Genomic DNA, 27,357 nt, shown 5'->3' with positions numbered 1-27,357 from the left:
CCAATATGGCTATTCTTATGTTCTTATGCTCATAAATGTGAGCACCTAGGTTCTAGAATTATCTTTCATATGTATAATGTTTCCAGCATTCCATTGCATTGTAAAGAATGAAAAAGCAGCTCTGTGGTTCATACCAATGTCAATCGCATACATGCTTTTGGCTATCAAAATTCATTCTTGTTCATGGGGTGTGTAGGCTAGAGGGATTGTGAGCTCAGTCACTGCTAGCTTGCACTTTCACATTATTCAGATGGGATAAAAGTGGGAGCGTCCTTTCTGTACATACCATCCAGATATACACACAAAAATGAAAACATGAAACATCACATTCCTTTCTGATGTCTCTAGGAACTGACCCAGGCTGGGCCATGCACCAAAAAGTTATTTTAACATTACACATGAGATTTCTCAATAGCATTTGGGAGAAGCTCTTTCTGCTTGAGGTTTGGCTTTTGTTTGAGAAATCCCAGAAATCACCTTGACAGGTGAAACAAATGTTCATCCAGGCTTCTGGCAGAGTCACCTGTTTGCTAAGCATTTAGTGAAATTCTTGTTCATTAGTGTTAAACATTGAGCCCTCCCGCAAAAATGCAAACAAAGGTAAATCTGATCTAAATTGCAGGTTTCAGGTGGCCAGTTGCACAAGGTTTTCAGCTATTCGCTCTTCCTACAGATTGAGGATTACAAATCCCAGTGTATGCAGATATGCCCATGCAGAGAGGCTTGATACCACAGAGATGCAGCCAAACTGATTCTTTGTGGGGGAGGGGGGCAATAGGCATACAGGTAACATGGTAAATGTCTTCTCCATCATTAATCACTGGCATAATTAATCTCCATCTCTCTCTGCCACTGTTGGGGTACAGTTCGTCTAAGTCTGCCCAGCACCGATCCTACTTCCCAACTATTGGAGTTGCTGTTTAAGCCCAGTCCAGCCTTCATCCTGATCTGTCTTTGCAAAATGTATCTGCTAAAATGATCCTGAAAGGTAATAAGTTTGAGCATGCAATTCCTTTCTTGCGTGAATTACACTAGCTGCCTCTACGGGCAAGGATTGAATTTAAACTTTAAACTTTTATTTTTTAAATTTTACATGGACTGAGTCCTGGGTATTGCCCCTCTATCTCGCATGTGCCGTTGGCTGACTAGTACTAAAAATAGCACATTATTAGGAAGAGCTTCTGAACTTTGGAATAGTCTACCACCTGATTTAAGGAATATCTCACACTATATGTGTTTTAGGAAAACTGTAAAAACATGGATGTTCCAGCAATATTTGTAGATGTGTTGTTTTACTGACAATGCAATAATTCAGTTGTACTGTATTGTAATTATTGTTTTGCTGCAACCCGCTTTGAACTTGATGGTTAAGCAGGATATAAATGCTGGTATTAAATTAAATTAAATTAGACCTGATGTAACTGCAGATGTCTAAAATGCAGCAATGATGCGTGCAACGTAGAATGTTATGTAAGTTGTGTGCATAATTAACAGCCCTGCCCATGCTCTGCCACTTTGCATTTATGCGCTATCCCCTGGATTCTATATAGCGTGCCTAGAGATCCACACCAAAATACAAGCGTATTCTCTAACAATGTGCATAACTTAATTGAATTAACAAGCTAATCAGCATTGATAACAGCTCTTAACAAGCAATAATGAGCACTAATTGGCAATAATTGGAATTTACATGCACAACTCGCTAAGCGCATTCTGTAATGCACTGCGCCTAAGTTCTAACATGTGTGGGCAAAAAGGGGCATGGTTATGGGCAGAGAAATAGGTGTTTCATGGGCGTTCTAAAATTTATGCGTGTAGTTATAGAATATGGCCCAATGTGTCTATCTACATGCTGGGATTTACACCACGTTTTCATTGGCATAAATGGAGGCGTGTAGTTATAGGCACTGAGATATCAACTAGGCGTATTCTATATACCATGCCTAAATCTAGGCTTCGCTTATAGAATACGTTTAGTCGGCATTGATTTCCACACCGATTTTTTAGGTGCCATATATAGAATCTCACCCTATACCACTTGTTTGCACCCTTATAGAATAGCATGTGGTCAATTTTCTGCCACTTACACATGTTAAGTGCCAGTTTCCTGTACATTTACACACCCAAGTGGCATGTAACTGTAAGCGTCCTGTTATAGAACTGACCTGTCTGCAACTTCTGTCATGCATCGTGGGTTGACACCTGGGATGGTGAGCTGTAAATTTTCAATTAATGTCATTTCCCATTTTGAATATGAGAATTTTAATTGTATTTCGGTTGTCTTGGCCATTTTGTTGTTACGGGAGCAATGTCATTAACGCCCTAATTCTGTAAAAGTCGCCAAAACTTGCATGCACAAATTTGGGTGCATACCTAATTTTTGTGCACAATTTAATTGTATAACAAGCTAATTAGAGCCAATAATTGGCTTTCTAAGAAGCAATTATTGGCACTAATTAGATTCAATTGAAATATACATGCATAAACTTAGGCACGGAATCTGTGCCTAAAATTTACATGTGATATGAAAAAGGGGACGTGAAAATGGGTGAGTCATGGGCAGAATTAACGTGTTGTTATAGAATGATGCCTTCTTGGCACCTAAAAATGGTAACATATAGAGGGACATTTTAACGTCCAAAACAGATGTCCATTTCTTATGCATTTTCGAACAGGATACAGCCTGTTTGAAAATACGTGTGATGGACATCCGTGCACTGGAAATGACCAGCATGAACATCCATTTTACAAATAAAATGCCCAAATTTTGAATGGGGAAAAACGAGGGACATGGGCAACTGTATGGCAGTATTCTTAGAAAATGGCCACACAGACATCCATGCAGAGCAGAAGGGCAGCCTAGTAGTTAGTGCAGTGGGCTTTAAACCAAGGGACCCAGATTCAAATCCCACTTGAACTCTTTGTTTTTGCAATTGTAAGCCCTCAAAGAACAGAAAAATACCTACCGTACCTGAATGTACACCACTTCAAAAGCCTTCAGACTTGCAGGTGTCTTATATTTTTAGATACAGTAGGTATTTTTCTGTTTCTGGAGAGCTCACAATTTAAAAAATAAAAAGTCCCGACCCTCCTCTCAGTTTAATGTGGTCTAAGGAAGCAAAAAAATTTTATGTTATAGGAATTTGATAGAATACGATTTGTATATTTGTATAATTGTACAATATTTCCTTAAATGTTGCTTAATTTCCTCTTATGAAATCATGGCTGTTTTTCAATAACAAGTATCTTCTTGTTGTAATGTTTAAAATTAATAAACAAATAAAAAAAATAAAAATAAAAAGTTGAAGTAGAATTTCAATCTGAGTCCTTTGGTTTAGAGTCCACTGTGCTAACCACTAGGCTGCTCCTCAGACATGCTCCCTACTCAGCTAAGAATGCCCATAATACTTGAAGCTGTCAAAGACTCTGGTTTCCCTTTCAGGGAAAATGGAGGAGCACAGCAATCAGGGATTAAGGAGGTGTCATGCCTTAATCCCTCCAGTGGATAGCTGCTCAATCAGGGCATCTTTCTGTAACCTAGACGTTCCTGAAACAGGTCTAAATAAGGACTCCTTTCTTTTTAGAAATGGATGTTTCTTCCAATTTGGTAATCAGTGTTGGATGTCCAGATTTCATGCCCTCCATAGTCCTGCCCTGACCAGGGCCGCCGAGAGCCGGAGCCGGAGCCGGGCCCGGGACAAGTCTGCCCCTGGCCCCCCCCCCTCCACCCGAGGTCGCCGCCCACCCAAGATCACTGGGCCCCACCCACCCAAGGTCGCCGCCCACCCAAGATCGCCTGGCCCTCCCCCGCCGCCCACCCACCCGAGGTCGCCGGGCCCCCTCCACCCGCTATCGGGCCGGGCCCTCGGAACTAACCTTAAGCCTCCTTTCACTTCGCAGCAAGCAGCGGCAGGGCAGACCCCTCCTCCTTCCTTCCGTGCCCCGCCCTCGTGGACGTTACGTCAGGCGAGGGTGGGACATGGAAGGAAGGAGTGGCCTGACCTGCTGCTGCTTGCTGCGAAGTGAAAGGAGGCTTAAGGTTAGTTCTGGGAATGACGGAGGGTGGGCCAGGCGGCGACAAAGGGCGGGCCAGGTGGCACCGACGCCGGGCCCCCCTGGAGGCCCGGGCCCCGGGACTTTTGTCCCCCCTGTCCCCCCCTCTTGGCGGCCCTGGCCCTGACTGCAACATCTGTCATGCATCGTGGGTTGACACCTGGGATGGTCAGCTGGAAATTTTCATTTAATGTCATTTCTCATGTTGTTTATGAGAATTTTCATTGCCCAAAACACCACCCCCCCCTTCATATTTCGACATACTACAGTGTTGGACATACCTATTCTACCTTTGCAAAATCAGAATTTGGACATTTCAAGTACATGGATGTCCATTTCGGCCTTTTGAGATATCCATATGCTTCGAAAATGAGCTCCATAGTAACATAGTAAAATACCTGCACTGTCCATCCAGTCTGCCCAACAAGGTGACCAGAGTTGAATCTGGCACTCTGCTCAGGTTCCGCTTCTTTATGATTAAATGCTGGTATACTTAATCTCTGTCTCTTCCTGCCAATTTTGGGGCACAGACCATAGAAATCTGATGGCACCGGTCTTAGTTCCCAACTACTGGAATTGCTGTCAAAGCCCACTCCTGCTTTGATCCCGGTCTGTTTTTACCATTTAAGGGACTGAGACTGTAGAAGTCTGCCTGGCATTGTTCTTACTTCCTAACCTCTGAAGCTACCGTCAAAGCTCACTTCAGTTATGAGGTCATTTGAGTTTTGTTTTAATTGGATTCCATCATTTTTCTATACAGTGTTCCTCTGTGTTTATCCCATGCATTCTTGAATTCTGTTATCGTTTTTATCTTCACAACCTCCCCATAGGTGTCCTTTTATATAATTACCCTTGTGCTTATGGTCAGTGCCACTTAAAACATTTTGACTCATAGTCAAAGGAGTAAGGAGCTACTAGAAGAACCACACATCCAATCTTATTGAAGAGAGATCCAATTTTATTGACTTGGCCAAGTTTCAGCTAAATTCCTTATTATTACTGTGAGACTATTGCGCTTCTTGAATCTTTGAGAACTTGATGGTAAATTAATATATATTTTGTATATATTGTTATAATTTTTATATTTTTATACATGTTCATACTTCTATATGCAATTTTGGTTGTGTTGTATATGTTTTTAGACCCCTGATGCAGGCTGTAGCCAAAACTTGGCTAATTCAGGTCTTCCTTCAATAAAATTGGCTCTCTATTCAATAAGAATGGATGCATGGTGCTTCTAGTGGCTCGTTATTCCTTTGACTACTTTTCCCTGGTGCTATTGCTAAACTGAGAGTTTAGTTCTGAAAGAAACTGAAGCTAATGCTGTTCTTGCTGGCAGATGAACAAGGAGTTCCTTATTATTACTGTAAGACCATTGTGTTCCTTGAATATTTGAGATCTTGATGACCCCTGATGCAGACTGTAGCCGAAACTTGGCCAAGTCGGGTCTTCATTTAATATATTTGGGTCTCTCTTCAATAATATTGGATGCGTGGTTCTTCTAGTGACTCCTTACTCCTTTGACCACCTTCCACTGGTGATATTGCTACATGTTAATGGCAACATTAGCGCATGGCCATTAATCCAAAAAAATTAGAAAATCAGCCATTTTATGGCTGCAATAAAAATGGCCTTGGTGCACAGGAAAGACCTGTGCAAGGGTGAATTGAGGCCACTTTTTGCTGCAGCTTAGTAAAAGGACCCCAGAATGAATGACTCCATCTCACTAGCTGTTAGATTGCCTGTTTCTTTTGCATATGGTTCCTAACTGGTGTCATCTATTCTCCCTACAACAAACACGTGTTGGTCTAGATTCTATATGTAGCAGCTAAAAAATTCTATTGTCGTGCTTAAAGATAATGTGGTTTAGAGAATAGCGCTTATGCGCAGGAGTCGCATGCACAATTTTTGGCAACCTTTATAGAATTAGGGTGATTTTTTGCTTGTAGAATCTTGTCATACTATAACAAGAGTGAAACAGCAGAAAATGTACCTATGAAAAGGCAGCCCTACAAATATCACAATGTCCTCTAGAAGCCCAATAATCCAGACTTCTACAGATTCCTACACAGAAACTACATGCTAGCAGAAATATTCTACCTCTGTCATATTTGATACAGTAGAATAATACATGTAAGGAAAGAATGCAAAACAAGGCTCATGAAATTCTTTCTAGCCTCTCTGCATGTACATGTGTGTCCATGTGCATGTGTTGCCTCTGTATGCTTGTGTGTCTGTATCGGTGTTGTCTCTGTGTGTACCTCTGACCTGCTTGGGAGAGGGTTAGAATGGTTTGAATGGAACAGTCCTCAGACATCCCAATTAGTGTGACAATATATTTAAGCATTAAATGTCATCAATAGATTTAACCACAGAGTGTCACTGTCCCACCTAGCAACCAGTAGCTCTCTATACAGTTCAATCACTCAGGTGTCATTATACGTAGCTACCAATAAGAAACCTAAACAGTCTATTTGCTTGGTTTCACAGTACACTTTGCAACAAAGAAAATTAAATACACATATGAATCATTAACAGCCAATATTCAGACAAGTGCCCGGTAAACTTTAACACATAAAGGGGCTCTTTTACTAAACCGCAGAAAAAAGTGGCCTGCAGCAGTGTGAGCGCGTCTTTTGTGTGTGCGCCAGGCCAGTTTTTGCCACGTCCTGGAAAAAAGGCCTTTTTTAAAGTGCCAGAAAATGGATGTGCAGCAAAATAAAAACCAGTGTGCATCCATTTTTGGCCTGAGACTTTACCTTTACCCATTGACTTAGTGGTAAGGTCTCATACGTTATCCAGGCGGTAGGCATGCAGTGCATGTCCACTGCCATTTACCGCTGGGTAAGCGCCATGCAGTAGAAAATATTTTCTACCACGTGTTTTCAGCGCACGCCAAATTCAGAATTACCACCCGGGGCATGTGGTAGCCAGACGGTAATGCCAATTTGGCGCACACTGGATGCGCATAGACCCTTACATGCCTTTATAAAAGGGGCCCATAGGAATGCCTTTTTGCTTGAGTGCTGGGCCAAAGATTTTAAATTTGAATTTATTTTTTTTAAATCAAAATTTCCAAAAATAATCAAGCAAAAGATACTTGTTCAGAAAGTATGACTTGACAACAGCAATGTACAATTATAGAAGGAAAGAAAAAGAACATAAAAGAAAAATTATTTGTCAGTCATTACTCAAGTTCACATTTTAGATCCAAGATATTAACAATGGAAAATTCTAATTTAGGAAAACAATAGAGGGATTTTCTTCATCTGACAAACCACTAGATCCCTGCTAAACTAAATCATAAAGAGAGCTATTATTGCAATCCCCCAATAATTCTTTTCGTTGACAAAAAAGCTGTAAGTTGAGAAGGCTCATAGAAGACAAATTTTGCTGATTGGTGTCTGATGACACATTTGCAAGGATATCGCAGAAAAAAAGTGGCTCCTAACTGAAGAACTCCTGGTTTCATTAACAAAAATTGTTGACGTCTCTTTTGAGTGTCCTTGGAAACATCTAGGAAAATTTGGATTTTTAATCCCAAAAAAGTCTTATCTTTATTCTTAAAGAACATTTTCACCAACCAATTCTTAACAGGTGACAGTGCTACTGTGGCAATCGATGCCACAACCAATTCAGTGTCTGAAGACTCCAATAAAGCAGAAACATCCAACTCTTGATTATCTTGATCTTGCTGAGCAGCTACTGATTTAGTAGGTAAATAATATACTTGTGAAAAAGGCGGAATATTTTCTTCACCCACTCCTAATATTTCTTTAATATACCTTTTCAACATGTCTCAAGGAGAGACTGCCAATTGTTTAGGAAAATTAAGGATTCAGAGATTATTACTCCTAAATAAGTTCTCAAGCGCTTCAGTTTTTCTCAAGTATGTCAAATCTCTTATAATAGTACCTTGAAGGGATTGTATATGTTGCAATTTTTTTTGTATTTTATTTTGTTGAGTTAAAATTTCTAATCCTGAGTCAGTTTCTTTAACTTTCCTTTCCAAACTAGTCAAGTCTATATAATCAAAGAACGTATTGCGTTCAAAATCTGCACCCTCATTCACAAAATCATCCACGGCGAAGCCCCGAGATACATGACAGACCTCATAGACCTACAAATCAGAAACACATCAAAATCAACACAAACATACCTAAATCTCCACCACCCAAGCTGCAAAGGACTCAAATACAAATCAACCTACGCATCCAGCTTCTCCTGTATAAGCACACAACTATGGAACGCATTACCAAGCGCAGTGAAAACAACATATGACCACCTAAACTTCCGGAAACTACTAAAAACTTACCTGTTCAAAAGGCATACCCTAACAATCCAACTTAAATGCCTCAACCCTGCAACACAACAAAACTAAAGCTCGTACTAGACATAAATTAACTCTTCCTCCTTATGATTCCTCAATCTGTCTGTCACGCATGAACTTTACCACAGCCTCACTCTCTATTTGTTCATACCGATATTAGCGATCGCCTCTACGGTACTATGTAAGCCACATTGAGCCTGCAAATAGGTGGGAAAATGTGGGATACAAATGTAACAAATAAATTAATAAATAAATCTAGAGATGGGAATAACTAGTGAGGTAATTAAATTTGCTGATGACACAAAGTTATTCAAAGTTGTTAAATCGCAAGAGGATTGTGAAAAACTTGCAAGAGAACCTTACGAGACTGGGTATCCAAATGGCAGATGACTTTTAATGTGAAGAAGTGCAAAGTGATGCATGTGGGAAAGAGGAACCAAAACCATAGCTACGTGATGCAAGGTTCCACATTAGAAGTCACTGCACAGGAAAAGAAGCGCTGCGTACGACTGGTAGCGCTATAGAAATGATTTATAGTAGTAGTGTTATCATTGATGATACAATGTGCAGCTGCGGCTAAGAAAGCAAATATAGGGGTCCATTTACTAAGCTGAGGAAAAAAGGGCCCTGCGGTAGTGGCCTTTTTACTGTAGCGGGTAAAAAGTGCCTAAAAAATGTTCATGCAGGAGGGGAGCACTTACCGCAACCCATTGCAGTAGCGGTAAGGGCTCCTGCAGTAACCCGGCGGTAAATTTAAAAATACTTTCTGGCATGCGGGAAATGGTGCATTCTTAAGACAGAACTACTGCCGGCAGCCACGTTGTGCCGGCGGTAGTTCCGGGACAGCGTGCGGTAAGCACGTGTTGGGCTTACCGACACTTTGTAAAAGGGCCCCAGAATGATAGGAATTATTAAGAAAGGAATGGAAAACAAAACTGAGAATGTTATAATGCCTTTGTATTGCTCAATAGAGCAACCACACCTCTAATACTGTGGGCAGTTCTGGTCACTACATCTCCAAAAAAATATAGTGGAATTAGAAAAGGTACAGAAAAGGGCAACAAAAGTGATAAAGGGGATGGGATGACTTCCCTATGATGAAAGGCTAAAGTGACTAGGGCTCTTCAGCTTGGAGAAGAGACAGCTGAGGGGAGATATGATAGAGGTGTATGTAATACTGAGTGGAGTGGAACAGGTAGATGTGAATCGCTTGTTTATTCTTTCCAAAAATACGAGGTCTAGAGGGCATGCAAAGAAGCTACTAAGTAGTAAATTTAAAATTAATCAGAGAAAATATTTCTTCACTCAGTGCGTAATTAAACTCTAGAATTCGTTGCAAGAGAATTAGTAAAAGCAGTTAGCCTAGCAGGGTTTAAAAATGGTTTGGCTAATTTCCAAAAAGTCCATAAGCCATTATTAAAGTGGACTTGGGGAAAATCTGGGATCTTGCCAGGTAGTTGTGACCTGGATTGGCCACTATTCGAAACAGGATACTGGGCTTGATGGAACTTCAGTCTGTCACAGTATGACATGCTTATATTTTTATGTTCTGAAATTAAATGGGGATAAAACTAAATTTCTGATAGTGGGCAGCCCTCATACACCAATATAAGCATGTCATACTGTGACAGACTGAAGTTCCATCAAGCCCAGTATCCTGTTTCGAATAGTGGCCAATCCAGGTCACAACTACCTGGCAAGATCCCAGAACAGTTGCCTAACGCCGAAACACAGCCCGTGTCGGGTCCTTTATTAATAAAATACTCCTGTTGTCTCAGTCTTAAAGGCCCAGTGTTGCTTTTTTTTTGTCTGCAGATGTATTTTACAAAATGCTTCTATTCTACACATATGGCACTCCGGAAACATCAAGATGGAAATCAACAAAAGCAGATCAGTGGGAGATAAACACAAATTTATTGAATGAAAACCAAATGATATAATGAGCCCGACACAGGCCGTGTTTCGCCCAGCAGGGCTGTTTCAGGGGCTACACATTGATCCTTAGTTGTCAATATCTGTAGACATATGTACTAATGGAAATGAAGGTACAGGAAACTGAGATCATGGATCTTCTCAAATATAAGGTAAAAAACAGCACAAACTGAATGATCCTAAAGGGTGATAACATGAGTCGCGAGGGTGTATGACGGTTTTCACGTTACACTTGAACGTGAAGAGATAGTCCCTGCTCGACAGAGCTTACAATCTAATTAGGACAGACAAACAGGACAAACAAGAGATAAGGGAATATTAAGGTGAGGATGATAAAATAAGGGTTCAGAACAAGTGAATAAGGGTTAGGAGTTAAAAGCAGCATCAAAAAGGTGGGCTTTTAGCTTAGATTACGATGCACATATTAGTATATGCCATCATATTCGCGTGTGTATATAAGGCTGCATAATTTTATCCAAGGCTTTTTCCACACATAAAACTGGTTTCATTCTAAAAAAAAAAAAAAACCTTCATTAAATTTTCCCCACCATGACAGGAATGAACCTCACTTGTATGCCAGGTTAGATTGAAGAGGATTTCAACATCCCAGACACAAGCTGCTCATGTGCCAGCTTGTAAGGTCTGAGAAAGTTCAAAGTTAATTTCTTGGCACTTTAAAAATTAGCTCAACCTAAAAATACTGCCAACAAGGAGCAGAAAATAAAGTGGGAACAGAAAAGAGGTAGAAAGCCTGAGGAGCTTACACTGTAAATAGCATAACTCATCCAAATATACCTGGGTGTGGACTGAAATGACGCAGCTGTGCACACCCTGACAGGCATGAAAAGAACTCTCAAAGGGCACCCCATCACATGCCTGATAGGTGGGCAGGCAGGCAGGCTCAAGCATCAACACCAGCACCAGAGGAGCACAATCTACCTCTGCTCCTGAGAAACAGAATCACGGCTGCAGGAGGAAGGTGAAAACACACATTATCAAGTAAGACGCGGCAAGGTATCTCATATAACTTCAACCACAATCACAGATGTGCCTGATCACATTTCTTAAGGCATATATTCTATCTGAATATGTATCTTATGTGCACATTATTCTGTTATGTAGATTTTAACACATTTGATATGCATTTCTTTTGATATTTTTACTGTGTATATCTATATATGTATTTTGTAGAAATTATGTATGTTTTCTATGATGATGCTTCTATAATTCTTAGGTTCTTGGGTAGGGCTTAAATTTGTGGAGGACACGACCAGTCAAAAGATTGTGATGGCTTTTCAAGCTTTGACAATATATCTGTATCTATATCTACATATCTCTCTATATATAAAAAAAAAATCTATATTGATATATTTATATAAACAGATAAATATACAGTTGTTGAATGAAAGTAGTCTGAAATATACTAATAAACAATTATTACAAAATCTATACTTTATTCATACAAAATCCAACATACAAAATATAATTACTCACTATTATGCAATACAATCGATCTGTGCCTAAGGTAAGGCACCTTTTATAGAATTTGATCCAGTGCCTATTATCTGTATTTGATATTCGTTTTCAGACAAATAATATTTTAATTATTCATATTTGGCCAAATAGTAATAGATAGATCAATATATATATATATATATAAACCAGTCTTGAAATCCAGAGGTGGCTGGTTCAAATCCCACTGCTGCTCCCTGTGATCTCGGGCAAGTCACTTAACCGTCCATTACCTCAAGTACAAACTTAGATGGTGAGCCCTCCTGGGACAGAGACATACCCAGTGTACCTGAATGTAATTCACCTTGAGCTACTACTGAAAAAGGTGTGAGCACAAGATAGATAGATAGATAGATAGATAGATAGCTAGATAGATAGATAGATAGATAGATAGATAGATAGATAGATAGATAGATACACACTATATAGTGTGTGTATAGATATAATATATAGAGATATAGATATACACACACACACACACACACTATATATATATATATATATATATTTTATATAGAGATATAGATATCTATATATACCTACATCTATATATATAGTGTGTGTGTGTGTGTATATATATATACACTAGTCGTTAAGCCCGTTAAAACGGGCAAGATTTTTGTTTTTAAAAATGTAGTGGAACAGCTGGATCTCCAGCATTTCTTCTCTCTCCCTTCCCATCCATCCATGTGCATCTCCTTCCTGCCTTCCCTTCCCTCCCCTCCATCCATGTTCAACAATTCTCCTCTCTCCCTGCCCTCCCCTCCATCCATCCATGTCCAGCAACCCTCTTCTCTCCCCTGACCTCCCCTCCCCTCCATCCACCCATGTCCACCAACCCTCCTCTCTCCACTACCCTCCTCCCATGTCCAGCAACCCTCCTCTGTCCCCTGCCCTCCCCCCATGTCCAGCAACCCTCCTCTGTCCCCTGCCCTCCATCCATCAATGTCCAGCAACCGTCTTCTATCCCCTGCTCTCCATCCACCAATGTCCAGCAACCCTCCTCTCTCCCCTGCCCTCCCCTCCATCCACCCGTCCAGCAACCCTCCTCTCCCCCCTCCCATCCGCTCCATCCACCCGTGTCCATCAACTGTTCTCTCCCCTACCCTCCATCCTCTGGCTCCCATCCATGTCCACCCATCCCCTAAGCGTACCGCAATTGTGACCTCCTCTGCCCTGCCGTCCCCTCTGCTGCCATTTCACCCCTCCCCCCCCCCCGCCGCCGCCACCAGGGCCGGTCTTAGGCAGAGGCAACCAAGGCGGCTGCATAGGGCCCCGTGCCTAAGGGGGCCAAGCGCGGCACACCTCAACTCTGCCTCGCTCGTGCCTCTGCTCTGATCTCCGCCGCTGCTCGCCTTAGTCGCCTCAGATTATCCCCAATCCCGCGGCTCAGCCGCTCCACTCCCGCCACCCCCGGCGCGGTGCCCACCCCCGGCTTGGGCCCACTGAGCCCACCGTCACCTCCCGAGTCCCCAGACCCCGGTGACTAACTGAGCGATGCCAGCGAGCCAGCCCAGGCAGTGACGGCCCCGCCCCCAACGGCGATGACAGACAGTTGCAGCGCGAAGGCTCACCTCCAGGCTCCAGCTTCCCGCTCAATGTCCCGCCTTCTGATGTATTTCCTGTTTCCGGATGCGAGGGCGGGAGTCACTGAGCGGGAAAAGCTGGAGTCTGGTCAGAGGTGTTGCGGACGTGAGGTGAGCCATCGTTGCTGAAGCCAACAGTTGTGCACTTATGCCAAATCGAAATCGGATTCCATGCAGGCAGGAGATCAGGAGAAGTGTCTCTCTCATCTAACGACACTTGCAGACGGTGCAAGGGTTGGAAATGTCTGCCTCCCTGAGAGGAATTTGGCCCAACAACATTAGTTGCTGGAGAAGCTGAGCAAGTAAGATCTTCTGGCTTGGAAGAGGCTGTTTCTAACATATCTGGGTTATTTTCACATAGATCTGCAGATATTTCTCCTGATAAAAATTTGGATGGCAATAGCAGATTTAGCTAAAACACTGCTTCCAGTAATTAATGATATGACACCTTGAATTAATCATTTGGAAGCTAGACTACAATCACAGGAAGAAAAGATTACTAAGCTAAAATCTGAGAATGGAAATCATGAAGTAGCAAAATCTGATATAAAGTAGGTACAATCAGTTCAAACTATTTTAGTAACTGATGTGGCTACTTGCCTCTCTGGTTTGATGGGTTACAGAGTAATAGGGGAATTTGAAAGTACTGGATCTTTTCTTAATATTTTTCCTTTATTCTCCTTTGTTATGAGAATTGGAACTACTAATTGTAGTGGAGTTGAACTGAATAATTTCTGGAGAGGGGAGGTTTCATGATAGCATTGTGCTTATTATTTCAATCAGTTTTTTTGTACAAGTTTAGCTTCATTTGTCTTTATTTAAAATTTCATAAATAAAAAAAATTTCTAAAAATTGAATAATCTTATCATTAGGTGGAGCTAGGTTGGGGGCGGGGCTAGGATGGGGCCCCACCAAATTGGTCTGCATAGGGCCCCGCACTTGCTAAGACCGGCCCTGGCCGCCACCTTTGACCCCCCCCCCCCTTTTCCACCATCGCCGTGTAACTTACTTGCCTAAGCCTTGCCTTCAGCTGCTTTCGTTACCTCAAGTGAGTCCTGTCGTCAGTTTGCCTCCATCACTGCGCCCGTTTCCCTCTCAGTTCTGCCCTCTCCTTCCCTCCCTCCTCCTCCGATTTCCACACCCATGTCCAAGACCTCCTCCCTGAGTTCAAGTGCTACTGCTACAGCCCTCCCTCTTTGGGCGCAACATTCCACGCCCCCTCCTGCCCTCCTCCCTCCCTCCACCTCCAATTTCCATGCCCCATCCTTCCCTCCACCCTCCCTCCCCTTCCGAGTTCCATGTTTGTGAGAGCGACAATGTTTGCATTAAGTTCGGGCTGTTTTCTGTACTCTCTGCCCCTCTCCCCGCCTCTCCTCCTTTCTGATACATCAGCTGGTGGAGGCGGGGCTTGGACTTTTGCTCTCTCAACAGTCGGGCTCTACTACTGGTGGAGGCGGGGCTTGGACATTTGCTCTTTCAACGTTCGGTCTCTACTGCACATTTGCGGGTGAGTCAGTCACTTCTCATTTATATAGAATGATATATATAGATATGTAGATATATATAGAGATATAGATACAGATATAGATATATAGATATAGATATCTATTTCTCTATTTATATATATAAAATATCTCTCTCTATATATAGTGTGTGTGTACATATACAGTAGATATAGATTGTAGATAGATAGATACAGTTATATATACATATAGGTATGTGTGTGTATGTAAGAGAGAGAGAGAGAGGTATGTATATATATTTATATATCTATCTATCTATCTATCTATCTATCTATCTATCTATCTATCTATCTATCTATCTATATATATATATATATATATATATATATATATATATATATATATATATATATAGCATTGTAACTTACTACAATATTTTTGTAAGCCACTTTGAGCCTGCTGTCAGTGGGAAAAGGTGGGATACAAATGTGATAAATAAATAAATATATCTATATCTATATATGTATATATGTATATATAGAGAGAGGTATGTATATATATTTATATCTATCTATATCTATATCTATCTATCTATCTATATATCTATATCTATCTATCTATCTATATCTATATATATATGTATATATACACACAAACATACACACACATATACATACACACAGGGCGAGACAAAACAATGGTAACCCCCTGCAGTTTTCTTAGCAACCTCTTTGAATCAATCAAACAATGCAATTGACAATGTGTCAGAATTTTGTAGTTACTGTGAATGCTCAAAGTGTCCACGCTCAGTTTTAACACAGGCCTTCAGCCACTTTGGGAAGTTCTTAACAGCTTTGTCGATCAGTCCCTGTGGCAGGCTATCTCAGATCATCTGTAGCACTTTCATGAATTCAGTGATTGTTTCTAGCTTTAGATGAAGCGTGTGATAGGCCTTCTACATTTCTCCCCAGACATGCTGACAAATTTTCTTCACAGTGCTGAGCTTCCAGTTCTTGAGATGATACACAGCCACTATCGCCTTTGCTCCAAAACCTTGTTCATGCAGTGTCTGGATTCTTATTTTGTCTGCTACCAACACCTTGCCCGTGATTGGCATTCCAATCCGAAATGATGATTTTAAAAGAAATTATCTGTAAATTATCATATTATCAAATACAAATTATTCAAATTCAAATTATTGTATACAAAAGTCTACGCTACTGTGACACCATTAACATTTTCCAAATAATGATAGTTTTACAGTGCAAACATTTTTCAACGTGTGAAAATCGCTGGGTGGTCAAACCAAAAGGTCTGCAATTTCTCTGTTTAAAAATAATCTCTTTCCACCTGGAACTTAAACTTAAAAAGTAACAACAAATACTGCTGTAAAATTTCACATTGAAAGACCAAATGGTTGCTGAGAAAACAACAAAAAACTCTAGAGGGTTACTTTTTCTTCCTCACCATAGATAGATAGATAGATAGATAGATAGATAGATAGATAGATAGATAGATAGATAGATAGATAGTACAAATGCGTTCTCCTTGTTTCCTCCTCTAGGCTGGATGTGTGGCTGTGGATCTTCTCTCTCTTGCTTTGTCCTCTCTATTATATTCCCTCTTTCTTTCCTGTTATTTATTGGAGTTCTGCTACATTTCTGTTTGTGTGTAGCCTGTAAATCACCTTGACTTTCTTGTCATGACAGGCAGTTTAGTAAATCCAGTAAACCACAGATTGTAAATTCTTAATCTCTCTATAAAATGCTTGTCATGCTTCCCCTGAGAATAGAAGTACTGTTACCAAAACATCTTACAAGATATGTGCACTATTTTAGAATAAGGGGGTCCTGAGCATGTTCTATATAACACAAACTCTTTAAGAAAAATGTGCACTAGGTACAAATAGTGTGCACTCTTATCAGTGAATGACATTCGTTTCAAATGACAGTCCATCCTTATTTGTCACCTACCGAGTTCTCCTGTTAAAATAATTCAACATAAAGAAAGATACACCATTCCCTTGTACATATCTTATGTACAGTTCTTTGTACCTGCTCGGATTTGCCAGAATATTGTGTAAACACACACTACCACTAACTGTTTCAATTGACACAGCCTTTTGCTTTTCTTCCCTTTAGGAATGGTAACGCCAGTTAAGGAAGAAAAAACCTGGGAAAGGGTGGGGAGGAGGCTTTTCACTGTCCTTTTTGCAGTTCTGGTACTGGGAGGCCTTTCTTGGACTTACATTCAGAGCTTCCAGTTGGCTTCTGATGAGTTCAATGTAATTGCATTTGGTCTCTATGGAGCCTTCTTGAGCATTCATCTTATCATCCAAAGTTGCTTCGCATTTCTGGAGCATCGTAACATGAGGCGGAGTGCCATCAACTGTAGCTACACAAAAAAGGTGGCTCTGACCATCTCAGCCTACCAAGAGGACCCAGTTTACCTCAGAGAATGCTTGTTGTCTATCAAGAACATCTACTATCCCCCGGAGCTCCTGCAAATCATCATGGTCATTGATGGTAACAAGGAAGATGACCAATATATGATGGATATGTTTAAAGAAGTCTTCCAAGGAGAAGATGTGGCAACCTACATATGGGACTATAACTACCATACCAAGCCAGAAAAGACTAATGAATATTACCAGAACTTTGGAGAGGATGCTGAATACTATGAGATTCCCTATGAGGATCCCCCTGGAAGGCTGACAGTTGAGGAGATGATTCGAACTAAGCGCTGTGTGTGCATTATGCAACAGTGGGGTGGGAAGAGAGAGGTCATGTACACTGCCTTCAAGGCCCTTGGAGACTCTGTGGATTACATTCAGGTAAGAGCAGAAGAGGGAATGAAAAGAGAGAGAATTTAAATATGTGAGAGACTGTGGAAGAAAGATAGAAGAAGACCGTGATCACTTGAGCCCAGAGCAGGTCTCCACATTGGGGCCCCCAACATTAAGATTACCAGATGGCTTCACATCATGGAGGGCAGGTTAAGTCTTTCAAGTATTTCATTACATGGCTGTCATCTGTTAGCCCTATTCGAACACACACACACACACACACTCAACTTCTCAACCAACGGAAATTCTCTTTTCCATCTACAATTACTGACAGTTGTAGATATCATCACAGGAAGAAGAAAAACCTCACTTACTCAAACATTGCCTAGATTTTATATCCCTCTCCCATATGCCATATAGTCACAAAGTGGGTAATTTTATAAAAGGACATTTAGACAGGAAAGATGCATAAGTGCCTATGTGCCTTTATAAAATCGCCTCTCTGAAAGCTCCTGCACCATAATCCGAGGCATGAGTGACTTTGTGCATGTAAGACTCAACTCATATGTACAAATTTTGTTAAATAAAGCATTGTGTTAAATAAGCCATGTCCCGCTGAAAATTCATAGATAGCTGGTTATGGGGCATTTAACCTGACGGGTACCTATCATTGTTGGTTACATGCTTTTGAATATTGGGGGGTATAAGATCATTCTATAATGTACAGGTATAAATAGGAACCCAGAGGGCACCTACCTTTCTTTAAAGAAAACTAGCAGAACAACAAAAACATGTGCCTATAATTTAGGTGTCAGCACTTAGGCAGCCATAGAGCTGGTGTAAATGTGTGGCCTTAATTCCAGAGATATGCATGTAACTTATAATATTCTTTGATTTATATATGTAAATATAAGTTCCCACCCATGTGCCGCCCAGACTCCACCTATGTATATAGCTACCTATAAAATATCGGTCCCGTACGGGTAATCCTATTAAGTATGTGCCGATTACCATTACCGGAGTGGAGGAGTAGCCTAGTGGTTAGTGCAGTGGACTTTGATCCTGGGGAACGGAGTTCAATTCCCACTGCAGCTCCTTGTGACTCTGGGCAACTCACTTAACCCTCCATTGCCCCTAGTACAAAATAAGTACCTGAATATATGTAAACCGCTTTGAATGTAGTTGCAAAAACCTCAGAAAGGCGGTATATCAAGTCCCATTTCCCTTTCCCATTAGAATAATAACATATGTGTGCACATACATATATAAATGCAAAATTCTGCCTAAGGATTTCTGTAAATACACGCATGTAGGCATGGAAAAAAGCGCTATTCTATAAGCCGCGCTTAAAGTTAGGCACGATCTATAGAATAGCACTTAAGCCTGGGAATTGCACCTAACTATAGGCACGGTCATTTGTACCAGCTGAAACATGGTGCAAATGTATACGCCTAAATTGGGCGTGTACCCCCCTTATTCTATAACAATGTGTGTAAATGCTAGGAACACCCCTATACCACCCATGAACCTCCCATTTCCACACCCCTTATTTTTACTCACACGTAAAATTTAAGCATGGATCCTGTGCCAAAATTTAGGCTGGTAAATTCCAGTGAAATCTAATTAGTGTCAATAATTGCTTGTTAAAAAGGCAATTACTGGTGCTAATTAGCTCATCATTCAATTACATTGAGCATATGCCCAAAATTGCATACCCTATTTGTGGCGATTTATATAGAATTGGGGGGATATGTGCAAATGTTAGACCAGAGCTTCCCAAATGGTGGATTGTGACCTCAGAAACCCACGTTTGATGTCACAACCTTGGCAGGCGCTACATAGGATATTATTATCCTGTGCTACTAAAGGGACGTGTGCTTTCTACAACCATGTAAATTGGGGCCACAGACGCACAAAGATTGGTGAGCACTGTGTTAGTTAACCTGGCAGGGTACAAAAGTCAAAATCACAGTTAGGAGGACCAATAATAGATTTATGGGAGCCAGTATGAGCGTGGGGACAGTACAGTATGTCACAAATTCACAGAAAGAGCAGGCTGAAGGCAGGGCTAATTTTAAATACACTAAGGCCCAGTGCAAAAATTTGGAAGGAGGCCCCAGAAGCCAACAGTAGACTGCACCTTCTTTGTATTTAGGGGCCCTTTTACTAAGCTGTGGTAAAAGGGGCCCTGTGCTAGTGGCAGTGGCCATTTTTGCTGCTTGCTGAGGTCCTTTTTACCGTAGCAGGTAAAAAGGACAAAAAAGAAATGGCCATGAGGTAAGATTGCACTTACTGTGAGGCCATGTGGGAAGAGCACTTACCGCCACCCACTGAAGTGGCAGTAAGGGCTCCCGCACTAACCCAGCAGTAACTGGGCAGTGTGTGGCACTGCCCGATTACTGCTAGGTAACTGCTGTGGTAAAAAAAATAAGGGCCTATTTTCCCTAACACTGGAAATGCCACACGCTAGGGGCAAAACTAATGCCGGTACCTGCGCTGGGCCAGCAGTAGTTCTGGATTGGCACATGGTAAGCCCATGGTGGGCTTAACACCACTTAGTAAAAGGGTCCCTTAGGTAGGCTTGCAGCCCCTGTAACATGGGAGCCCAGGGCAACTGCACAGTTTGCACCCACCTATCGCCGCCGGCCCTGTTGGAAAAGACCCCCAAGAGGTTAAGGGAAGGGATGGGACATCATAAAGCCATGTAAAGGGCACATCTGTAACTAGGTGCCACAGTTACACTCTACTTGCACACATACATGTACATAATACCTGCACTTTTATGAGTAAGGGTACACATGTGTACGTAAGTGGCAGCAAAGAAATTGAGTTCTATTGTGTAAAGATGCATGTAAGTGGTGCAGTATGTATCTGCAAAGGGTGTGGGAGCATGGGGGGGGGGGCACGGGAGGTACATTATTTGCCAGATTCTATATAAGGCGCCTAAAAAACCTGTGTGGAATACATTTCCACCTAAGCATATTCTATGCCAGGGGCGTATCTGCGTGGGGCCACAGGGGCCTGGGCCCCCGCAGATTTCACCCTGGACCCCCCCTACCGCTGTTAACCCTCCCCTGCCTTCCACCGTCAACCCTTTCCCCGCCTACCGCCGTCACCTACCCCCGAGGTCCGCTTCCTCCTGCCGGTTTTTTAAAATATTTACTTCAGCTGGCGGTGGACCCCAACCACCGCCAGCCCAGCCGAGGTCTTGTTTAAGTTCTTCATCCTCGTGCTGTGAAAGCTGCATCCTTCCAGTTGAATGGAGTCTGACGTCGCAGCACGTTGACGTCCTGCACGTACAACGTGCTGCGACGTCAGACTCCGTCCAACTGGAAGGATGCAGTTTTCACAGCACGAGGATGAAGAACTTAAACAAGACCTCGGCTGGGCTGGCGGTGGTTGGGGTCCCCCGCCAGCTGAAGTAAATATTTTAAAAAACTGGCAAGAGGAAGCGGACCGCGGGGGTAGGTGACGGCGGTAGGCGGGGAAAGGGTTGACGGCGGTAGGTGGGGGAGGGTTAACGGCAGTAGGGGGGGGGCTATAATGTGCCCCCTCACTCTAGCCCCTGCCCCCCCTACCACCGAACCTCAGACACGCCCCTGTTCTACGCACCTCCATTTACACCAATGAAAATGTGGCGTAAATCCCTGCATGTAGATTCTATAACTATGCACCATATTTTATAACTACATACATAAATTTTGGAATGCCCATTTTGAACTGCGTGCGTTAGAATTTAGGCACAGTTCATTACAGAATATGCTTAGCGAGTTGTACGTGTAAATTCTAATTATTGCCAATTAGTGCTCATTATTGTTGTTAAGTGCTGTTATCAACACTGATAAGTTTGTTAAGTCAATTCAATTACGTGCGTTGTTATGGAATAGATTTCAGCACGGAACCCTAGGCATGCTATATAGAATCCGGCAGTATGTGTGCTCTTGCCACATTGAGGCACCCGCAGTTACGCAACTCAGAGTAAACTTAGAAAAGGAATCTCTAGTCTGGTGGAGTTGGTTAATGGTTAACAAATTAAGGAGCCCTTTTAAAAAGTGTAGGTAAGCCCAACGCAGCCGCTGGCAGCAGTTCTTCCTTGAGTACACACCATTTCCAGTGTGCCAGAAATTTTTTTTTTTATTTCATAGTGTGGCACTAACCTGGCGGTAATTGAGCATTGCCGCGGGAGCCCTTATCCCCACCTCAATGGGTGGTAGTAAGTGCTCCCCCCGCACGGCCACGCGGTAAGAGAAATCTTACCGCATAGCCATTTTTTCAGAGGCTTTTTACCTGCTGCTGTAAAAAGGGCCCTGGAGCACAGGAAAAATGGCCCCCTTCTACTGCAGGGACCTTTTTCCTGCAGCTTAGTAAAAGGACCCTTAAATCTTACCAGGACAAGGGTAACAAAGATCTGCACTGGAAAAGTCCTTCAGGTTCATATGGATTAACTAGGTCTCTGTCACAGAGGCTGCAACAACCCCTGCTTGTCAGTAAAACTTCTGCTCTAAAACCTGAAAACATTTCCATCTCAGGTCACAAAAACTGAGGCTTTTCTGGTTTTCTGGGGCTGAGCCTGCACTGCCACATGATTTTTGAGTTAAATTTGAACCTTAAAAATGCAGTTACTGTATGGGAAATACACTGTGCACAGTGAGAGTATTTCTTTCATCATCCTTCGTTAGTAGTTTGAAAGCTTATGTATTTATTTACATTTGCTAATTACCTAAGGAAGAGCCTCAAGGCCATATGCAGTAAAAATAATAATACAATAATTGCACATCAATTAAACAGGACAAAATCATTAAATAACAATTATGAAACAAAATAAGAAAACAAGTTGAAAAGTATACACGTAAGGTGACACAGTGGTGCATTTCACCTTTCCTCCATGTGCAGACTCAGTTATATCTGTATTGAGCACTCAACTGAAAAAGCTCTGGTAAGGTTTTTCTCAGGAGGGTAGCAGGGGATGTGTGAAAGGATGACTGAGTGGGTGAACATAGGGACCCTTTTACTAAGCTGCATAAGCGTCTACATGAGCCCAATGCGCACCAAAATGGAGTTACCGCCTGGCTACAATGTGGCTTTTGCAGTAATTCAATTTTGACGCGCATCCATAAAACATTTTTTATTTTTGGATGCGCGTATTGGGCACGTGCCAAGTGGCATTTGACGCACATAGGTCATTACTGCCCGGTTACCACGTGAGACTTTACAGCGAGGTCAATGGCTGGCGGTAAGGTCTTAGACCCAAAATGGACACGCGGTAATTTTCATTTTGCCGCATGTTCGTTTTCGGCAAAAATTTTTTAAAAGGTATTTTTTTTCAGGTGCTCTGAAAAATGATTCTGCGCACACCCAAAACACACGTCTACACTATTGCAGGCCATTTTTCAGCGCACCTTAGTAAAGGACTCCTTAGTGTACACAGTCGCTGATGGTGTGGTTTTGTATATCAAAGATATAATGTGCATACTTATATCCACAGGCTGTTTATCTGTAAACGTGGAATGTGAGAGAGAGAGAGAGAGAGTGTGTGTGTGTGTGTGTGTATGCACAAAATAAAATAAAATACAATCTTACAGAAGACAGTCAGGCTAAAGAAAATCTGTAAAAGGTACATTAGCATCTTATCACGTAGCTCCTGGCCAATCACAGGCTGGAAAATGTTTCTAGTATGTATATAATAGAAAGTTTGCTTATGATTGTGCTGGTTTGTTGCAGGTGTGTGACTCTGACACCAAGCTGGAGCAGTTAGCTACACTGGAGCTGGTAAAGGTCCTGGAATCTAATGACAGATATGGGGCAGTGGGAGGAGACGTGAGGATCCTGAACCTCTCCGACTCCTACATCAGCTTCATGAGCAGTCTCAGGTACTGGATCGCCTTCAATGTGGAGAGAGCCTGCCAGTCCTACTTCGATTGTGTCTCCTGCATCAGCGGGCCTCTAGGTATATTGTTTTGTTCAAGGCTGTTGTAGTTTGGAGGACAGAAAGAGGAACTAAATTGCTGATTGAATGATATGGGAACAGTTCTAGTTCTACTACTCCAGCTGAGAACACCTTTCTAAGTTCATTCCTGGGTCACACCATAGATTCGATTCATCTAGCCCAGGAGTTCTCAACCCAGCCCTTGGGGCACACCTAGTCAATCATGGGTTTGGGATACCCATAATGAATATGCATGAGATAGATTTGCATAGAATGGAGGTAGTGCATGCAAATTTATCTCATGCACCTTTACTGTGGGTGAAAAACCCTGATCTAACACAATGCCCTATCTCTGACAGTGGCAATCTGTGGGAGTTTAGAGAGACTGTATGGAGGTTTTTTTTTTACCCTGTCATACTGTACTAGTTTGGAATATATTGAACCAAGAGTGACTTCCTTTGCTGTTGACACACCTAGTCAGTCGGGTTTTCAGAATATTCATAATGAATATGCATGAGATAAATTTGCATGCACTACCTCCATTGTATGCAAATCTAAGTCATGAATATTCATTGTGGGTATCCTGAAAACCTGACTGGCTAGGTGTAACCCGATATCTGAGTAAAGAACGCCTGGTCTAATCCCATTTTGAAGCCATAACATCCTGTGCCATGGGTTGAAATTATGAGAAAACATGTTGATCCCACGCCCTACTCCAATGCATGACATTTCTGTTGGTGTTTCTAGCAGGAGACTCTAAATTCTTTTTCACATGGTCTCTTTTCCTGTGTCTTTGGCAGGGCTGTACAGGAATGACCTACTCCAGCAGTTTCTGGAGTCCTGGTATAATCAGAAGTTTCTGGGGACTCACTGTACCTTTGGAGATGACAGACATCTCACCAATAGGATGCTTAGCATTGGATATGCCACCAAGTAAGTACAGCTCCATATCTTTCTACATTCATCTGCTACTTCTAAGCATAGCAGCTATGTAGTTGAGGAAAGGATGGAAAAATGTTGCACAGGTCTAATAATTCATCTATATCTGTCAATCCATTAATGGTCCATTAGCAGCTCTCTCTCAGGATCAAAAGCCAACCCAACAGAATGAACTGGAAAGAGACTGTCCAACTCTAGACTCTTGGGGCTAAAGCAGAAAGCCATGTGTTAGAGCCGCATGCTGATGGCTGGGCACACAGCTTCTGACATGAACATAATGTGAAAATTTTGCTCTCTGGCGCAATAAGCTGAAAATCTCTGGCTGGGCCTGATCAGCACTAGTTATCTGGGTAGCAGGTGCTTCTGCTCCTATCCAGGTAACTAGTTTTGAATATTGGGCCAATACCTCTTTTTCCAGACCTTTGGAGTTTGATTGATATGGTTCAGTGGCGAGTTGGAGAAGGAGGGAGAGCTGTTTTAAGGGCAGTATATCAAGTACTCTAATAAACATAAAGGGCCTGATATTCAGACCACGGGAGTTAGCCAGGCTGCCTCCCGCAGTTGGCACTGAGCCCGCATATTCAATGCCGGGATGTTTCCGGTGACCAGCATTGAATATCCAGTTTATTTTTGGCCGGTTTAAACATAACCGGCCAAGCCAATGTTCAGCACAGGCCGGTTAAGTTTAAACCAGCCAAAGATGTACCTGCTATTTCAGCGGCCTAATTTGGCTGCCAAACGTAGCCGGCAATGTGCTGAATATTAGAGGATAGCCAGTTATATTGCACAATATAACCGGTTATCCACTAAGTGCTAACTGGCAATATTCAGTGGGAGATAACCAGCGATCTCCTGCTACATATTGCCGAATGTCTGGTTAAGTACTATTTAACCCGCCAGGAGCCGTTCCTGGACACCGTTCCTGGCCAGTTAAATGGTTTGAAATATTGAGCGGCATCATATTAAACAAACAAAAGATTTTCCTGACCATCAAATTCAGCGTGGATTCGGTACAGTCTATCCGCTTCCTTCTTTGATTTGAAGCCAGTCAAAAACTGGAAAAGGAGCTTCAGTTCAGAAATTGTTTGAAACTGTGTTTATCCAAATGCACACTAGGTGGAACGTAAGAGGGCCTGTACTGTGGAAATATTTAAGATAAATGTTCAGTTTGTAAATGTGCATCTATGCTCAGTGTGTAATAGGAACTTTAACTTCCACCATTAGGTATACTGGAAGGTCTAAGTGCTACTCGGAGACACCAGCTCAGTTTCTACGGTGGCTCAATCAGCAGACCCGCTGGACAAAGTCCTACTTTAGGGAGTGGCTCTACAACTCACTCTGGTGGCATAAGCATCATCTCTGGATGACCTATGAGTCCATCGTCTCGGGCATCTTCCCCTTCTTCGTCACTGCCACAGTCATCAAGCTTTTCTTCAGTGCTAGCTTGTGGAACATCTTATGGGTCTTGATATGCATTCAGCTCATTGCCACAGTCAAGGCCTTGTATGCCAGCTTCCTGCGCGGCAACATGGTGATGATCTTCATGTCCCTCTATGCCGTTCTCTATATGGTTGGGCTGCTGCCATCCAAATACTTTGCCATCATTACCATGAACAAGAGTAGCTGGGGAACATCTGGGCGGAAGAAGATGGTGGGAAACTACATCCCTCTGCTGCCTTTATCCATCTGGGCCCTCATCTTGCTTGTAGGCTTATGTTACACAATCGTGAGGGAGGCCACCGCTGACTGGACAGAGCCAAAAAAAATTGTTGAGAAGGATTATCTTATTTATGGCACCATAGCCTATGTGTTATACTGGGCCTTCATGATATCACTCTATTGGGTTTGGATTAAGCGCTGCTTCCGTAAGAGATATGATTACTACAATGTCCAAGTATAACATATCTCCTCTTCACTGACTAAATTCAGCATGGGTTTGCACAGTCAGAACTTTCTTGGGACATATGATGAGACATGAACAGAGGAAAGATGACCAGTGGGCTTGAAGGCAGTTAAACAGGAGAACTCAGGAATGCAAGTTTGAGGAAATTTTGTATTTTGGTGAGGAAGAAAGGATAGGTAGGGAAACAGATATGAGTAAAAGTTCATATCATTTGACTTCTTACTCATTTTACCAAGAATGTCGAAGAAGAAAAAGCAAAACACGCTGCTATTTTCTTAACCACTACAGAAAGATTTGCGTATTCAGGATGCTAATGAGAATAAGTATTTTGGCCCTAAATGACCATAACAGGAAGGTAGCCAAAAGTGGAAAGTTAACACGTGAGACCTTACTGGTAGGTCAATGGGTGGTGGTAAGGTCTGAGGCCCAAAATGGACGAGCACCCATTTTTATTTTGCCCAACGTCTTTTTCCAGCCAAAAAAAGGCCTTTTTTGCAGGCACGCTGAAAAATGGACCTGTGCATGTCCAATACACGCGTCTATACCAGCGCAGGCCATTTTTCAGCACACTTTAATAAAAGGACCCCAAGTGACTTGCCCAGAGTCACAAGGAGCTGAGTTGAAATTGAATCCAGTTTACCAGTATCAAAGCCCACTGCACTAACCACTAGGCTACTCCTCTACTCCTGCTACACAATGTTGGACTTCTAAAGTCTATCATTGTGTATAAGTTCAAACTAATTTGCATCCGCATAACATCACTACACGGCAGGTTTCAGAGCTCATGGGCCTGCACTGGGATCCACACAGCTTCCTGGCCTTCAAGCCTTCTCAATACCTGCATCATCTTCCTGGCATCCTAGTATCACTACACCTTCACTGCACCTAAGCACGTGATTCTTAGTGATCATTGAATTCTTAGTAATAG

At 42.2% G+C, this 27,357-nt stretch overlaps 1 protein-coding gene across 1 annotated transcript; it reads left to right on the top strand.

Moving 5' to 3' along the window:
- Positions 1–914: 914 nt before the first annotated feature.
- Positions 915–26,426, top strand: LOC115476189 (hyaluronan synthase 1-like). The gene is made up of 5 exons (XM_030212424.1): positions 915–988; positions 17,018–17,709; positions 23,383–23,608; positions 24,388–24,520; positions 25,751–26,426. Exons 1-5 carry the CDS (start codon positions 976–978, stop codon positions 26,424–26,426), a joined length of 1,740 nt encoding a protein of 579 aa, XP_030068284.1. The 5' UTR covers positions 915–975.
- The last annotated feature ends 931 nt before the right edge of the window (positions 26,427–27,357 follow it).

The sequence above is a fragment of the Microcaecilia unicolor genome, chromosome 8, assembly GCF_901765095.1.
Source record: "Microcaecilia unicolor chromosome 8, aMicUni1.1, whole genome shotgun sequence".
NCBI classification, from domain to species: Eukaryota; Metazoa; Chordata; class Amphibia; order Gymnophiona; family Siphonopidae; genus Microcaecilia; species Microcaecilia unicolor.
The sequence above is the reverse complement of the archived record's forward strand: the minus strand, read 5'-3'. Positions and strand labels throughout refer to the sequence as shown.

Coding starts and splice junctions, on each gene's coding strand:
- LOC115476189 (XM_030212424.1), top strand. Junction 23,609..24,387: donor CTGCATCAGCGGGCCTCTAG/GTATATTGTTTT, acceptor TGTCTTTGGCAG/GGCTGTACAGGAATGACCTA. Junction 24,521..25,750: donor AGCATTGGATATGCCACCAA/GTAAGTACAGCT, acceptor TTCCACCATTAG/GTATACTGGAAGGTCTAAGT.